Source organism: Metarhizium acridum (genome assembly GCF_019434415.1).
Source record: "Metarhizium acridum strain ARSEF 324 chromosome Unknown scaffold_555, whole genome shotgun sequence".
In the NCBI taxonomy this organism is placed as follows: Eukaryota; Fungi; Ascomycota; class Sordariomycetes; order Hypocreales; family Clavicipitaceae; genus Metarhizium; species Metarhizium acridum.
Genome location: NW_027094039.1, coordinates 22,958 through 38,176, shown reverse-complemented (window position 1 = coordinate 38,176; position 15,219 = coordinate 22,958). Strand labels below are relative to the sequence as shown.

The window sequence follows — 15,219 nt, the reverse complement described above, 5'->3', positions numbered from 1 at the left end:
GTTTCAGGTGTGGCCTGTGGTGAACTTTGTAATACCATGCAGGATTCCATCCGGGCTGGGTGATTCGGCACACACATCTGGCTCAAACCCGAAGCGGTTGACCAAATGCGCCCTTGTTGTTGGACCGATTGTCGCAATAAAAGTCCTGCCATCCCTGCGTTCTAAATTGACTTTCCCATCACTCTCATCAAGCAGTCCCAACCCTCGAAGCATGGTGTCACACCCCGTGGGGGAGAATACAACAACCCACCGCTCAGGCTCATGTCGGGTGTCATTCAGTATGGATTCGAATTCCTCCGAAAATGATTCCATAACGCCAGTGCCGTATATCACCACCTCGTCGACGATGATCCTTTCGCCATGTGGTAAACTGGGGTCCATCAGGACTCTGGGGATGACGTCACGGCGTTGCTCACCGACCAGGAACAGAAGGGGAGGCCGGACTTCGCGATCATGGTACCACTGTCCATAGTGTTGTTGAATATATGCCGCCAGAGCCTCGCCATTGCCCGTGTGTTCGCCACATATTTGTAGCGGCGGCTCTACTTGGATAGCCCTTAACGCACGGGTAGTCGCGGGCCCGACGCTGTATATTGGCGTATTTTGAAGAAACGGCGATTCTCCAAGTCCTCCTGCATATTTTCATATTTGGTATTAGCACCGCGGGTCACGCATAGGGGTTGAGAGAGCTTGCCGGCAGACCATGGCACAGAGTAGGAGGAGAGGCCATGATGTATCATACCTCTCTCGTCGTTGACCACTTTGGTAAAAGCTTCCACGGCTCGCTGAGACGTAAATATCATTCCTCCATACTTACAACCCGGTGTATTGCCGATCTCCTTAGCTCGAAGCAAAGCCCTTATTCTCTGCATCCCGCCGGCATCAAACCGATGACGTAGTACAGGGACAAATTGAGGGTCAAACTTTCGACCGAGTGACTCGTTCGTGGGTCCTGAAGTTGTCAAGATTTCCTCATAAGCATCACTTGGTGTTGATCTTGTTTTGAGAAGCAATATGGGCACCTTTGAGGCTGCTGTATGGCCTGACTCGGTATCCGGAGATTGCGATGCCATGCTTGGAGTTTGTTGTATAACGACGGCGTATAGGCTTCTTGGTTTTCCGCAAGATTGCAGCCAGAGTCGCGTAAGGTATCAAGTAGGTCGAACTCCTATTAAATCGCCTTGGAGAATCCCGTAACACCATTAGAACATGGAAACAATGGCAAGATACATCGCAAAAGACTCTACAATTAGTACCGACCTAGTACCTTGGTACTTGGTGGTGGTGGGCAATTTGTTAGCACTGTGGCTTATCGATAATAACTCGACTTGGGTTCTCGTCCCCCATGCTACGATGCAACAACGGCTCAGCTGTAGCCATCATCGGCGGCTGGTGGCTGACAAATAATCTTCACATCAGCTGGCTTCTTTCTCAACATCGCATTTTCCTCAGAGGGAGACATAAAACGGCCATAGGGCTTCGACATTGACCGTCAATCGCAAGAGGGTCTGGACAGCCGATCATGGAGGATGATGCTCGCGATAGTGAATCCGCCGTGGCGCCGCTGAAAGCTGCGAACGGAGACCATCAACCCAAGAAACTGCCCAAGGGCATTGTCTTGGGCAAGGACGGCAAGCCGTGAGTGAACCTTGCCTTTTTCTTTCAAGGCGTCGAGTTGCAAATATGAGAAACTTGATTGTCTGATAATCACTTCAGTTGTCGAAGCTGCACATCCTTTGCCGCATGGGCTGCCATGACTAAGGAAAATGCCCGCCAAAACAACCCAGCGAGTAGCAACAAGACATCGGCCACGGATACGTCGCAGCCAAGCAATCCGCCATCAGATTGCCCTCCAGATGTGGAAGTCCTGGGGCGCGGAACATGGACGCTTCTTCATTCTATAGCGGCCTCGTATCCCGAGTCGCCATCCACGTCACAACAGTCGGATCTTTTGAGCTTTGTCAAGCTCTTCTCCAAATTGTACCCATGCTGGGTTTGTGCCGAAGATTTCAGAACATACATCGGACGGGAGGTACCGAGGGTTGAGAGTCGCGACGATTTTGGCAAATGGCTATGCGGTGCTCACAACGACGTCAACCGAAAGTTGGGCAAACCAGAATTTGACTGTTCACGGTGGCAGGAGCGTTGGCGTACTGGGTGGAAAGATGGACGATGCGACTGAGAATAACTACGCTGTCAACTCACAAGCCGGTTGACTAGGTTTTGCATTTTTGCTTTTTAGGATTTACCAACGAACGGGCGCATCATGACACAACAGCTGCTTTTGGAGGCCGTGTAGACAGCGAGTAGAGGTTTCCAGCCTCAACAACGCGCATCCGCACGCTGTACGATATTGACGAGAAGAAAGGCGCATATATTGGGTCGGCGACAGGCATATAGATTTAGACTTGTATACATTCTCCTCTCTGGCATACTGTTGTATATTACACCAACTACCTCGCACCGAGTAGTCGAGTAGCAACAAAATTGTGCGCATGGCCAAGGTGTCCCAATCTCCTGATCTTTGGCACCGATATGGACAGTTGCTTTGGGTACACAATGCTCTTGAATGCACTGCCTCTTGACGGCGCCTTATCAATTTGCTCATTCCGGGCGATTGCAGGCTCGGACATCAATGCCAGCGACCAATATTACTCCATAACGCGGTTGGATACATCGTCATGCATATCTCAGTTGACTCTTGGAGCGCAAGTACCTACAGAATCGAGCTTGTTTGTCCATATCCCATCAGCTGATAGCTGAGATAGAGTGCCCTATGCTCAAAAGCATTAATCCCTAGCCTTACTCCGTACACTGAATACTATCCCTCCCGCCCCTTTCTACTACATCATTAACAACACCATTCGTACATCCACCTTTCATCTTTCATCTTTCATCTTTCATCCTTTATTTACTAGAAGTGACTGCTAAAGGAAAGAGCCAATCTACTTACGCAGCCCTTTTACATTGTCCATCATGATCCTAGACTTCCACCACCGCCATATCTCTGCGCTCATTTCTGGCTCCTTAATGGTCTTTGATGGCCTTTGGCCACCATTCAATGCTCAAGCTGCCATGCTCGAATTCGGCCTCCCAGCTCGCATTGCGAATACGCCGGCTGCGGTTCCAGTAATGGTGGTCAACGTTCGCGCTACCATTATCGGTGCCCTGATGCTCCTCTTCTATTCTCGGTAACAGATGGATATTTTTGACACCTTTATGGCGGTTACAGTGCTTATTCTAGCTTGTAGGTATTGAGGAAACGCGCACGAATGAATAATGAATGTTCCATCTCGCGATACTCCCCCCCCTTCCCCTCCTTCTTTCTATCTTTTCCCCTCCGGACGTTCATGTTTAGTTCCTGCGCCATCATTCTACAATTCTACTCTCCTCTAATGCTACGCGCTTCCATTGACGCATGCGTGTGAGTAGGGCAGACTTTTGGATAACCTGCAATGGAAGTTCCAAACTCACCGACTCCTCTGTATGCACCCCAATATTGCTCTATTTAGCAAAAGAGTTATTCGATGACATGGCGATAAAAATGAGTGTTTGTTGTTGAGGATGAACCTTGGTGACCTCTGATGTGATGGAACTAACAGCAACGTCCCAAGAGTGCTTCGCAACGCCATTCCGTACCTGGCACTATATGCCCGCTGTAAGAGGAAGAATGAACAGGGGATGGAGCATTAACAATAGGGTGCTTCCTCTCATAGAGTATGAACCAGTAAGCATCTCGGCAATTTCTCCCAGAAGGCATACGTCTAACGAGCGAATGAGTCCGATGTCAGTGATACCCTCACGACGGTCTTCGGGTTTGACCGTCGAGTCATGGAGCAAAAAAGATGCAGCGACAGCGGCCCCCGGTCGAATGCCCCCGATATCCAGCTTATAGGTGCGCCCTTTTGGCTCTCTCTCTCTGTGTGTGTGTGGCCTCGGACAGGGGATAGGATATTCAAGCAGCTAAAAAAAGCGACTTGTATTGTAGTTTTGTTCTAACTTGTTAAGAAACATCTCGGCGAGGCCCAAAACTACCAAACTCGCAGTCGTACTTTTAGGTGTCTGTGTGGATTGACTTTCACGTTGCCAGGAAAAATAATACGCAGATCAACAGACAGGAAAGTACCTGCTATCCCGAGGATCATGGTGGTAGTAACGAGTAGCCCTTTAAGTTTTAATGATTAGGCCTGTGAAAGTGTCGTATAAACTATTGTGCTCGGTAATTCGATTATGAGAAGACATAAGTAAAAAAGGGAATAAGTAGAAAGCTAAACAACAGAAATTTTGAAGCCATACGTGAAGAGCAGTCTGAGTAACCTTGGGGAAGCTAGTGGTCTTTCAAAGTTCGGACACTTGCCAAGACGAATTGCGCACCAAGATCAAAAGGAACACATATACAACCATTCCTCATGCCGTGAGACGTTGCGGTACGCGGCTAGCTTGTAACAATATCGAAAAAAGGGAGTCGCTCTTGAATGGCCAGCCGAGTTTAAAATTTCGGGGAGAGATCCATATAACGGATGAGACCATGGCATGTGCCATGACATGTCTTTTGAGGAACGGGAATAAATCGTGTCACACGAGAAAATACCAAGAAAGGGATTGTGTGACACACACCCCTGGTTCCTATAGGTAGCGTTTTATTGCGCCTAGGATTACGTACCCAAGAGCTTAAATCTTGTATCGTTACATGAAGTGGGGCGCATAGTGCGTTTGATAGGGCTTATGTAGGTCATGTCTGGTGGCTTGTGAGAGGGTTTAAATCCGTAGACGCCGCTGAAAGTAATAGTAAACTTGAGGAGAAGAAAGGAAAAGATTCTCTCCTCCCTTCTCTCGCGTTATTTCCCTTTCTATCCGGAGCGTATCCGATCTGCAGGTCACATAACTCTTGCATAAAAAAATACTAAAAAATGGGCATGGCCACGTCACGGTATTTATCTATATCTCGGCAGTTACTGTGCGACAGGACCGAGATCCAACCCATCCACCGCGCCATATGGCGCCAAGGTGGCGCCAGGCGAAAATAGTGACCTCCACTCAGATGCGTGTCAGGTCGCCGTGACGTACATATTGGATGATGAGACCATGCAGCCCTTGCTCCATCATCAGCTCTCCACTCTACAACCAAAGCCGGCTTATCCGCATCATGCTGCCAAAAAGCTTCAATCAGCCTCACAAAGGCTCACGCCACGGCCCTATTGGAGCTGTCCTCCTCGGTACAGATAAATCCCTCATTAAATTACCCAACGGATGACCTACGATATCTATAAAAAGCCTCCAATTCACCTAGCTAGATAGCTTTAATCAAGGACCAGTCCCGATCCATAGCTATCAATCGTGATACGACAGTCCATCCATCATGGCCGACATACGCGTTCAAAGCCTGCGCAAACCGATTGATGTCTCCGAATATCTCTTCCGGCGGCTCTATGAAGTCGGTGTTCGCTCGGTACATGGTGTCCCCGGCGACTATAATCTTGTCGCACTCGACTATCTTCCCAAATGTGGGCTGAAATGGGTTGGCAGTGTCAATGAGCTGAACGCCGGTAAGTCCTTTCATAGCCTTCGACGAGGAAGTTTTTCTGTGCTATCATGGGTCGATTTGTTTGCCGTTAAAGCCCTCCACCGCTCAAGGGCGAGAGAGAAACCCGTTCTAACTTGTGTTTTTTCTCTACAGCCTACGCTGCGGATGGGTACGCCCGTATAAAGCAGATCGGTGCGCTCATCACTACATTCGGTGTAGGAGAGCTTTCTGCCATCAATGGTGTCGCGGGGGCCTTTTCTGAGCATATACCTGTTGTGCATATTGTCGGGTACCCGTCGACGCTCTCGCAACGAGACGGCATGCTTCTGCACCACACCCTGGGCAATGGGGACTTCAACGTGTTCGCCAACATGAGTTCTCAAATTTCATGCCAGGTTGCCAAGTTGAATAGGCCATCGGAAATTGCGGACCAAATTGATCATGCTTTGCGTGAGTGCTGGGTTCATTCGCGACCCGTCTACATCACCCTACCGACGGATATGGCCGACGCCAAGGTGGAAGGGGCACGGCTTGATCGGCCAATTGACCTGACGGAGCCACAGAATGATCCAGAAAAGGAGGATTATGTTGTTGATGTCATCATGAAATACCTCAACGCTGCCAAGAACCCGGTGCTGCTCGTTGACGCCTGTGCCGTACGTCACCGCGTCCTTCCAGAGGTTCATGATCTTTTGGCCAAGACGAATCTGCCCGTCTTTGTCACCCCAATGGGCAAGAGTGCTGTCAATGAACAACATGACAATTTTGGTGGTGTCTACGCTGGAAGCGGCTCACACCCTCCGGAAGTGAAGAACATTGTGGAATCATCAGATCTGGTTGTGTCTATTGGCGCTTTGAAGGTATTCACGCATACCCATCCCGGAAATATGAGTCTTGATGCTAACACACGATGCCTAGAGTGACTTCAATACGGCTGGCTTCTCTTACAGAACATCACAGCTGAACAGCATCGACCTTCACAGCGACCATTGTGTTGTGAGATATTCAACATATCCTGGGGTGAGGATGAAGGGAGTTCTGCAGAAAATTGTCAAGCGAGTTGATCCTAAACAGCTCAGCATCCGCGCTTCCCCCACCGTTCGGAATGAGGCAAAGGAACACCATGATGAATCGGCGACAATCACTCATGCTTGGTTCTGGCCACGTCTTGGCGAATTCCTTACTGATAATGACATTGTTGTCACAGAAACAGGGACTTCAAATTTTGGTATCTGGGACACCAAGTTTCCCTCCGGAGTAACGGCAATGAGTCAGGTTCTCTGGGGCAGTATAGGATGGTCAGTAGGTGCATGTCAGGGAGCCGCACTCGCCGCCAGGGAAATGGGTGAGAAGCGAAGGACCATTTTGTTTGTTGGGGATGGCTCAATTCAGTTGACTGCTCAGGAACTGAGCACCATGATACGCCATGAGCTGAGCCCCATCATGTGAGTTACCTCCAGTGAAGGAGCACAGCAACAAATCTGCCATGCCAGGATACTGACTTGCGTATAGATTTGTCATTTGTAACGAGGGTTTCACTATTGAGCGATTTATCCATGGTATGGATGCAACTTACAACGATATTGCCAAATGGGACAATCGGGCCCTTGTTGATGTTTTCGGCGGCCAAGGGAAGGCTCAGAAGTTTGCTGTGAAAACAAAGGATGAGTTGAATGAGTTGCTTGCAAGCCCTTCTTTTAAAGCCGCGAACCAATTGCAGCTTGTTGAGATATATATGCCAAAGAAGGATGCGCCGAGATTACTGTTGATGACAGCCGAGGCCAGTGCCAAAACAAATGCAAGGAAGGAGTAATAGGTAATGAATACATGAGTGTAGTTGCAATCAAATGGCGCCTTCTACCTGCACCACATTTTCAAAGGTGATGTCGCCCGTAAATTGCCAGTATAAGCGTGATTATTGCGAAGATCGTCAACCGGGTTTTGTCCCAGGACAACCATGCCATATAAACAGTGAAAACACAACTCAGCACAGGGTAGCCAGGGTGTGTGATGCTGGTGCCTTCCGCGCGGTGGTGAGAACCCCACTTCACAGTACAGTGCGTGTAGACAGAGGAGACGACGCGGCCCAGAAAAAAAAGGGACAGAAAAGAGAGGGCAGAGAATGACACAAGACCGGAAGTGTAAAACGCCCATCGCTAGCAGCAAGTTAGATAGGGAAAGGGTCAAGCTCATATCCCATTCAATCACCTTCAACAGTCGTGAGACCCATTTACATTTTGGCCTTTACTATTTGCACCAGACACTTGCGCCGCATGGATTCTACGTCGCGAAAACGTAAAGATGGCCCCGGGCCAGCCAACGGTAGTACCCAGCATGCCCACAAGAAGAGTAAGGTACGCATGGCGAGTGATGTCGAGCTCTAAGTACAAGCGCACTTCTTTGACGTGGAACTTTCGAAGCTGACATTTCCCATGGGATGGCTCCAGGGGGGCAGCGCTGGAAGATGGAAAACTCCTCATCAAAAGGCTAAAATAGCTGAAAAGGTGGAACTGGGAACAACACTTGCCGTCGGCGATCAAGGCATATGGGTCACATTCGCGAGAGGAATGAAATACAAAGCAATAAGGGAATTCAAAGAGCTTTGTGTTGAGGTAAGAAACGACTGGTTGTAAACTCCTCGAGCACACCTCCTTGTGACCCCCCACCCAAGAACAGTTCCATGAAGTTTCTGGCTGACCTAAAATGTTCAAAGTACGGCAAGACAATGTATGGTATTGAGCCCCCGGCAAACGCCGACGACGAAAATGCGCAAGGGGACGAACACCAGGATATTGAGGCCTCCATCGAAGCAGAACTGAGCAGCATGAAGTCGGGTGGGAAAGCAGATATGAATCAAACCTTCAAACCAGTCTCATCCGGCGTTGAGTGCCTATTCTTCATGAAGACGATGGATCCAGTTCAACCTGGATCCCTGGCAAAGAGAATGTGCGAAGACGCCAGGGACTGCCGAGACCAAAGGCAGCGCAAGTGCAAATACATCAACCGACTCACACCCGTGGTCAACATGGACAAAGCCACGGATAACGGTATTGTCAAGGTGGCACGTGCTGTGCTGTCACCTTGGTTTGAATTAAAAGACGAAGAGAAAGGCGATGCAGACAAAACAAAAGCACCCACCTCAGCTGTTCCGTCCCCCCCTTACACGGTACGTGCTATGCATTGGCATCTGACAGTCTGTGAGAAGCAATGGAGTCTCGGCAACTAACCGAAGTACAACTTCCCCTTTTCAGTACGCCATTCGACATAACATTCGTAATCACACCACGTTCAAATCGGGTGAAGTTATCCAGAAGATTGCGGGTCTTATAGATGCCAAACACAGCGTCAATCTGAGTAAACCGGACAAGGTGATCCTCGTGGAAATCTTCCAGGTCGGTGTAGTCTCCCCTCACCTTCTTTATTTCTTTTGTCCTGACCCAACCTCGAGCTGACACTGCGGTATAAAGCTTTTTTGTGGTATATCGGTCGTTGACGGGAAGGAATGGGAAGAGCTGAAGCGGTACAACATGAACGAACTTTACAGTCTTCCTCCTGTCGTAGGAAAGAAAGACTGAACTTATGTGCCTGCCAGGAACAGAACGGTACAAGGTGGAGTATCCAGGATCAAGAGCTAATGGTATTCAATGTTCATCGTTGTCACAGAAAATTGCCAAGTGAAGCATCGGTCGCATGGGGTGTATTGGCATATAACTGCCTATGTAGCTATTAGGAAACTTTGAAGCCAGGAACAATCCTCGGATCGGGGACGACTTGGTATTTTATTCTGAAAGGACGATTTTCATGGTGTAATGGCATACTTGGTCATAGAGTATACCTAGGGGGTGATGGTGATGCTGCTGCATTTGGCGCATCTGTCCGACTCCTCTGCTTGAACGTGTAGGCTTGTGCGTATGGATATAGTATGCAACGGTACAATCAATTAAAGGCCACATAGGGATCTCGGCTGCAAACTTCTGATTCTCATCTATACATTTCAAACTTTTGGTTTTAATATTGGGTGAAGACGATATTAAAAGGCGCCCTACACATTACCGCATGAAGTCAAGTCCCTGCCAGTTCGCGGTGTGGTCCGCGGAATGCAACCGCAGAAGCCTCGCTTAAGACGGCCAATGAGCGACCAGCCAGGTTGACCGACGAACTGGACCGGACGATGGACTCTGGAGTAGCAACCACCAATTACCATTCCACCAGGAATCGCCATCAATGGAGGGAGATAATGTTGCGTCGCATACGGAGCACCGAGTACTTTTAAGTACAGTTGGTTGTACATACTGACCGTTCTCTGGGGTGCTGTTGCCCATGTTCAGAGAGCCAGTCCCGTCCCCAACATGTTACTGTACCAGACGCTACTACTAATCCCGTACTGTGTAGCCCTGTCTCCTCAACCCAACCACCTGATCCCTACTAGATGGCCGAACCGTACCAACAAACTGACGGGGCTTGGAGCTTGTCTTGGGGTGAGGTGTTGTCAGTATCAAGAAGCGCTGGATGTCACAATGCGATAAGGTCCACGGCGTTGACATCTGTCTCGCCTACTTTATCCCGACTAGGCAATAGCCTCAGTATGCTCCTGAACACCCTCCTCAACGCTCGTTTCAACCCAAAGCAAAAAAGGCGTTCCATGGTCCACTCACTGTCCTGCTTGGTGCCGCATATTAATTCCAATGTGAAAAACAGGGTTTCCCACTCGCCCTGAGGACTCGGCAATTGGACGGGTACGTGGGTAGTATCTACTCACCATACGCCACTCTCGCGGATCATTACGCCGCTCCAGTCATCCCGTCTTGCTGGGCGATGCAAGCTCGCTAGAAGCAATCCAATAATGTCTCCCCGTCTCCTTGTTGCTGGCCGCAATGGAGGAAAGCGGCGTCGACAAGTGGTTGAAAGGTGGCTCGGACCAATATGACGAGGTCCAACTGCCAGGCAGGCGACGCGAATATGACGATGACTCGGCTCTATACACGCAAAGACGTCCTGGTGGCTGCTTGAAAACACTGAAATGACACGACCTGTCATTGAGCATCTTGCATATTGTGGCTCTTGCGTTGAGACCTGTCCTGAGCGCAAACGCTTAACTTAACCCCTTGAAGCTTGTTGGCCCGTACGGCCAATTCAAAAGTTCCCATCCACATTCTGCTCATCGAAGGCCTCCCTCCTTCCCTCCGCTCCTTGTTGTCTACCCTTGTGTCGTGTCGTATTCTAGTGCCGCGAGTATGCAGATGCACACGTAACATTGAACTACCAGGCATTAACGCTGAACGCGGAGGCCGATTTGCGCCCGTTCGTACTGGAGACCTGTCTTTAAGTGACACCGGCAACGTGGCGGCAGCATGGATCATGGTAAACGACGCAAATATGAGATATCGAATATGGTCCCCGTTCATCATCTCAACCGCTACCTGGCACATAATTTCATGGAATGTCTAGTCGGACAGACCTTATAGCCGGCAGTAAGTCGTATACAGACATACGCAAGAACATTCATGCAACAGACAAAAGGGCATTCCTCATCTTTGGACCCATTTTTGACAGTTTTCATATGCGAGAGGGCTTACATGGCAGCGTCTCCCGCATCAACTGACCCACAACGTTGGCTCGTACACATAGAGGTATCCCATTACCACGGGGCATATTTCGTCAGAATCCTTCGTCAACTGAGCAAACTTCTATATTAATTCTTATGCGAAGAAGCAATCGTGACTTCACCCTCGCCCGGTTGCTGATCAGTTTACAATCCGATAACAATTAACGTTTGCCCATCCACACGTTCATCTCCCGAACTGGTAAACCAACATATTCATGGGGTTTTGCCAGACAGGCGGAACTTGTCCCGCTCCTCTTCAAAACGCCTCGATCCTTTCCTTCTGAGCCTTGATATAACGCACTCCGCAGTACCACCCAGAGGTATTAAGCAGTGGGCCAACCTGGAATACGACCAGCGGATTATTCGGCCTTTCGGCTTGATGCCTGGCCGCCTCGACAGTCACAACGTGCTACATCGAGATCTTGAGGCCGATACAAGTCCTTTTGTGTTGCCACACCGTTTCAGCGCCTGGACAGCAGAAAAGTAGGGATGAATGAACTCCAGGAAGCCATGGGTTTCGATGATGCTCATCCAGTAGACTTGAAACGACTTTCGACACCTGAAAACAGACTTCATGTACATTACATTGCATCATCAAGCAACGAGGAGCAACTGACACTGACCTTGGTTCCCACTTCGACGAAGATTCTGCGAACAGAACAAGCTTCAATAAATTCTGAAGCAGTGCTCTTGCAGTGGCTAGGTTCTGTTGGTCATGTTAGTCCCCTAACAAAAGAACGACAGAGGAACCCTGAAACGCTTGAGAAAGCTCCCAAAGGCAGCGACGCGGAGGCTAAACTATCCAAGCACACTTGTCAATTCAAGAAGACTTTGCCGAGAGTCGTTAAACATGGCCGGGTCAAGTGTCCGAATGACGTTGAGTTCCTATTGACAAAACGGACAAGTGGAGCTATGCTTTCGTCTGTGATCAACACTTTGTCAAAACCCCAACAAAGGCATATCGATTTTCAGATTGGACAGCTGATTCGTGGATTATCTACCTACCAGTCACCAAATGGACACTTTGGGGTCGCTTCTGCTGTGTTGAAGGCTGCTGGTATTCACCACACCATGTTCATAGCCTCAACTGTGCCGACTGAACAGGTTACGAACGATGCCGTATATGCTCGGTGGTCCGACGCCTTCTTATGGCTGCTTGAATCTGTATTGAGAGACGCAGAAGACGTTTCCTTGTCTTTGGAATATGACAGGCTTCGTTTTCATGCCGGCCGCTTCAAGAAAATACTTGATGAGGTGACAGTGCCTTGCCTGGTGATTCTTGATGCCGGCGAATACGTCAATACCCATATCATTACATCTAGCGACTCCACAACGCAAGACCTCAAAGTCTCCATGCAACGGCATGGCAAAACATCTTTCCAAACAGAGAAGCCTCAAACTGTAGCAGCCCCATTGCTGGAAGCAAATCGATCCGCCAGAAATGAGCGAAAGGACGACGAACGTGGCCCTGTGCCGGTGCTGGTGCCAATCACCACGCGTCAGAACCCGGATACACCGAGAGTTATTGGTATTCAGGACTGGCATAACAGCGTCTTTGGTGATCCATTGTTCACGTCCGTGCTTACCAGGAATAAGAATACGGATATGTTGGATGGCTTGATGGATCAAACTGGCCATGTTGAGTCCAAAGCAGTAAGACAGGCAATCCACTTGGCAAAAGACTTCCAGCACGTGGATGTGCGGCGGCTGCTGTACGATTGCTATCATTCGGTGACTGCAATAGTAACGGGATACTATAGAATGACAGTCGACGGCGATGATCGGGAGCTCCCGGCTCGACGAAGGCTGGTACAAGCGATAGTTAGGTTGGACGACTTGGACGACCAGGGTAGAAAGTTACATCCACATCCATGCCCATCCCATCCCATCGCAAAGCGCAAAAAGTCTGGCTGATCAATCAATCCTTTGTAGAGGAACATGACAGACTAGTGTCTAGCGGAGAGATTTGAAGGGAGACATCCATTCCGAAGGGAATAGTCGGTTGTCAATGCTGCTATTTTCTGTCGTGGGTGCAGTAGGTCCTCAAACAAGAGTCCAGCATATGGATATGTACTCAATCTTCTCTTGTTCTGTCATCTTCATCTCTTGGTAGCGTGAAACCCATCATACCAAGGAGATTGCCAGTTGGCCCAGCCATTCCCGCTTGTCCTTTGAAGCTTTCCAGAATATTTTGAGCCAGGTTATAGTCAATATTTAGCTCCTCCATGCTTTCTTCAACTGTAGAGATGGCAGAAGACTGTTGCTGCTCGTTTTGAGATTGCTCTGGAGCTGGTCCTTTAACGCGCCTAGGTGTTTCTGATTTCAGATCCAAAGCCCCATGCCGCCTCAACTCAGCCTCCATTTCGGATGAAAGCTGCTGCAAATCATCGGGATTACTTTCGATTTCTTCGCAAATCGGTTGCTGCGTTAGGTCTACTGCCCCAGCATCTACACCGCAGTTATTCGTTGCGTCGTCTCCGGGCATTCCCATCATCTCCCGCATCATTTGTTGGAAGGCTTCCTCGTCAAAGCTAACAGCTTTGTCCTCAAACTCACTGTCTTCATCGTCATCGCTATCGTCGGTGTCTTCGTTGTCGTTGCCATCCGAATGATCAAGATCGACCCCGTCTATGCCAGCCTTGTTGTCGCTAAGAAACGTCTCGAAACGTGATACAATCTTCCTGAGGTGATCTTGGGCTTGGGGATCACCGAAACCTGAGCCACCCTCTTTTGATGTACCTTGGCGCTTTCCATCTAACTCACGCTCAAAATCTAGGTAATTTATATCCATCCAATCTTCAGCGTCATCACGCTGATGATTTATCCAAGACTCCATGTCACGATCTGTAGGTAATCCAGCATCTCCGTCTTCGGCTAAATCTTGAAGCAAGAGAGCCAGCTCTCTGACGACTCGGTGCCTACTTTTATCGGCGTGAACCGAGAGCATCTCATAACCACACGTCAACTTCATCCCCATATCTTGTCGGGCTAGCTTCTGAAAATCCGAGGGAGATGCCTCCGACCGATCCATATTAAGAGCTCTCCATCTCGGAGGGGGTTCCAAGCGTTGCGACTTGAGCTGCGCGAAAAGCACCTTCGTAAAGCGAACGCTTGTAGTAACAAAGTCTTCCGGGGGAAATACTAGCGGCGCAGAGGCGGAAGAGATTGACTTCATTGTAACGGCATCTCGAAGATAGAACATTTCGACAGCCATTGAAACAGATTTCGGTATCAGGTGCAGAATATATGCGAGCTTTCTTGGGATAGTGACTAGGGAGTAATGTGTGGAATGGTGTATATAATCGGGATACTTCTCAAGACGATAGAAGGCTTCCGCTTCAATCAAAGGAGAATGGAGTAGCGCGTTAGGCTTGGTTCTCAGGTAGTCGAACGCGTTCCGCAAAGTCATGTTGGCGGCTTTCCCTTCTTGTTGGGCGTCGGCTGCTGAAGACGGTGGTATGATTAAAAGTTTGGAGTCGTGAATCCAAACGCGATTTTGGTCTATCTCAGGAGTAATCCATTTTGGCAGCACATTGGCGGCCTCGATCAATAGAAATTCCCCATCGGCATCTGCAACGTGCACCCAAAGGTCAGGGAACGATTGGGTCAGTTGGCGTAGCAAGTAGACAATGAGCCACTCATCCTCGATAGCATCGCCATAGTCAGTCATGCCATGCAAATATGTCATGCCTGCGATATCAAGCCAGAATCGAGTTAGAAAGTTGGGAATACACCAGTCTGAGCAAAATCGGGGGAGACACACCTTCGGATGACTTCAGTTCAAGATGGAACTCATCTCTTTGCCAGATATAGTCTTTCGTAAGTGTATTACAAAGATTGATGGCAGATTTTCGAAGCACTTCCAGCTCCTGGAGTAGTGTTCGACAACCATTTTTTTGCTGGACAAGAAGCAAATCATATTCAACGTAATTTTCAGGAATTCGTCCGCGACCAGAGTTGAAGTCTGGGGGAACCGAGGACAACTGCTCGTCCATCATGTCTCACATATCGTGCAGTACCGAGGTGGCATGAGTTGTCATGAGGCAAGATGTAACAGGTTTTGGACGAGCAAAATTTATGGGGCCGATAT

At 49.0% G+C, this 15,219-nt stretch overlaps 7 protein-coding genes across 9 annotated transcripts; 5 read left to right on the top strand and 2 right to left on the bottom strand.

The window, feature by feature from the left end:
• Window positions 1-3: 3 nt before the first annotated feature.
• On the bottom strand, window positions 4-1,073 carry HEM4_2 (uroporphyrinogen-III synthase; the record flags this gene model as incomplete). Its single annotated transcript, XM_066121199.1, has 2 exons — window positions 4-632; window positions 743-1,073. 2 exons carry the CDS (start codon window positions 1,071-1,073, stop codon window positions 4-6), a joined length of 960 nt encoding a protein of 319 aa, XP_065973554.1.
• Window positions 1,074-1,369: 296 nt separating this feature from the next.
• On the top strand, window positions 1,370-2,835 carry ERV1_3 (Flavin-linked sulfhydryl oxidase of the mitochondrial IMS). Its single transcript, XM_066121198.1, has 2 exons — window positions 1,370-1,638; window positions 1,717-2,835. Exons 1-2 carry the CDS (start codon window positions 1,523-1,525, stop codon window positions 2,180-2,182), a joined length of 582 nt encoding a protein of 193 aa, XP_065973553.1. The 5' UTR covers window positions 1,370-1,522; the 3' UTR covers window positions 2,183-2,835.
• On the top strand, window positions 2,830-4,881 carry J3458_018710 (uncharacterized protein). 2 transcript variants are annotated; one of them, XM_066121197.1, is made up of 3 exons: window positions 2,830-3,191; window positions 3,252-3,727; window positions 3,781-3,880. In XM_066121197.1, the coding sequence occupies exons 1-2, from the start codon at window positions 2,977-2,979 to the stop codon at window positions 3,256-3,258; spliced, it is 222 nt and encodes a 73-aa protein (XP_065973552.1). In that variant the 5' UTR covers window positions 2,830-2,976; the 3' UTR covers window positions 3,259-3,727; window positions 3,781-3,880. The 2 variants fall into 2 exon arrangements, with proteins under 2 accessions (XP_065973552.1, XP_065973551.1); XM_066121196.1 differs by having other exon boundaries at window positions 2,830-3,727; window positions 3,792-4,881.
• Window positions 4,882-4,960: 79 nt separating this feature from the next.
• On the top strand, window positions 4,961-7,525 carry J3458_018709 (uncharacterized protein). Of its 2 annotated transcripts, XM_007808251.2 has the most exons (4): window positions 4,961-5,546; window positions 5,678-6,384; window positions 6,443-6,969; window positions 7,037-7,525. In XM_007808251.2, the coding sequence occupies exons 1-4, from the start codon at window positions 5,360-5,362 to the stop codon at window positions 7,335-7,337; spliced, it is 1,722 nt and encodes a 573-aa protein (XP_007806442.1). In that variant the 5' UTR covers window positions 4,961-5,359; the 3' UTR covers window positions 7,338-7,525. The 2 variants fall into 2 exon arrangements, with proteins under 2 accessions (XP_007806442.1, XP_065973550.1); XM_066121195.1 differs by having other exon boundaries at window positions 4,961-6,384.
• A 132-nt stretch (window positions 7,526-7,657) lies between these two features.
• J3458_018708 (uncharacterized protein) lies at window positions 7,658-9,514 on the top strand. The gene is made up of 5 exons (XM_007808252.2): window positions 7,658-7,878; window positions 7,972-8,136; window positions 8,238-8,690; window positions 8,776-8,916; window positions 8,992-9,514. Exons 1-5 carry the CDS (start codon window positions 7,798-7,800, stop codon window positions 9,097-9,099), a joined length of 948 nt encoding a protein of 315 aa, XP_007806443.2. The 5' UTR covers window positions 7,658-7,797; the 3' UTR covers window positions 9,100-9,514.
• A 2,125-nt stretch (window positions 9,515-11,639) lies between these two features.
• On the top strand, window positions 11,640-13,043 carry J3458_018707 (uncharacterized protein; the record flags this gene model as incomplete). Its single annotated transcript, XM_066121194.1, has 1 exon — window positions 11,640-13,043. One exon carries the CDS (start codon window positions 11,640-11,642, stop codon window positions 13,041-13,043), a length of 1,404 nt encoding a protein of 467 aa, XP_065973549.1.
• Window positions 13,044-13,203: 160 nt separating this feature from the next.
• Window positions 13,204-15,127, bottom strand: J3458_018706 (uncharacterized protein; the record flags this gene model as incomplete). Its single annotated transcript, XM_007808254.2, has 2 exons — window positions 13,204-14,819; window positions 14,893-15,127. 2 exons carry the CDS (start codon window positions 15,125-15,127, stop codon window positions 13,204-13,206), a joined length of 1,851 nt encoding a protein of 616 aa, XP_007806445.2.
• Between the last annotated feature and the right edge of the window lie 92 nt (window positions 15,128-15,219).

What these genes read in the sequence shown, in the direction of transcription:
- J3458_018709 (XM_007808251.2), top strand. Translation starts at nt 5,360, where the DNA reads ATGGCCGACATACGCGTTCAAAGCCTGCGCAAACCGATTGATGTCTCC. An exon ending in TGTCAATGAGCTGAACGCCG is followed by an intron (nt 5,547 to 5,677) that starts GTAAGTCCTTTC and finishes TTTTCTCTACAG; the next exon opens with CCTACGCTGCGGATGGGTAC. An exon ending in TGTCTATTGGCGCTTTGAAG is followed by an intron (nt 6,385 to 6,442) that starts GTATTCACGCAT and finishes CACGATGCCTAG; the next exon opens with AGTGACTTCAATACGGCTGG.
- ERV1_3 (XM_066121198.1), top strand. Translation starts at nt 1,523, where the DNA reads ATGGAGGATGATGCTCGCGATAGTGAATCCGCCGTGGCGCCGCTGAAA. An exon ending in TTGGGCAAGGACGGCAAGCC is followed by an intron (nt 1,639 to 1,716) that starts GTGAGTGAACCT and finishes TAATCACTTCAG; the next exon opens with TTGTCGAAGCTGCACATCCT.
- J3458_018710 (XM_066121197.1), top strand. Translation starts at nt 2,977, where the DNA reads ATGATCCTAGACTTCCACCACCGCCATATCTCTGCGCTCATTTCTGGC.
- J3458_018708 (XM_007808252.2), top strand. Translation starts at nt 7,798, where the DNA reads ATGGATTCTACGTCGCGAAAACGTAAAGATGGCCCCGGGCCAGCCAAC. An exon ending in TCAAAGAGCTTTGTGTTGAG is followed by an intron (nt 8,137 to 8,237) that starts GTAAGAAACGAC and finishes AAATGTTCAAAG; the next exon opens with TACGGCAAGACAATGTATGG. An exon ending in TCCTCGTGGAAATCTTCCAG is followed by an intron (nt 8,917 to 8,991) that starts GTCGGTGTAGTC and finishes TGCGGTATAAAG; the next exon opens with CTTTTTTGTGGTATATCGGT.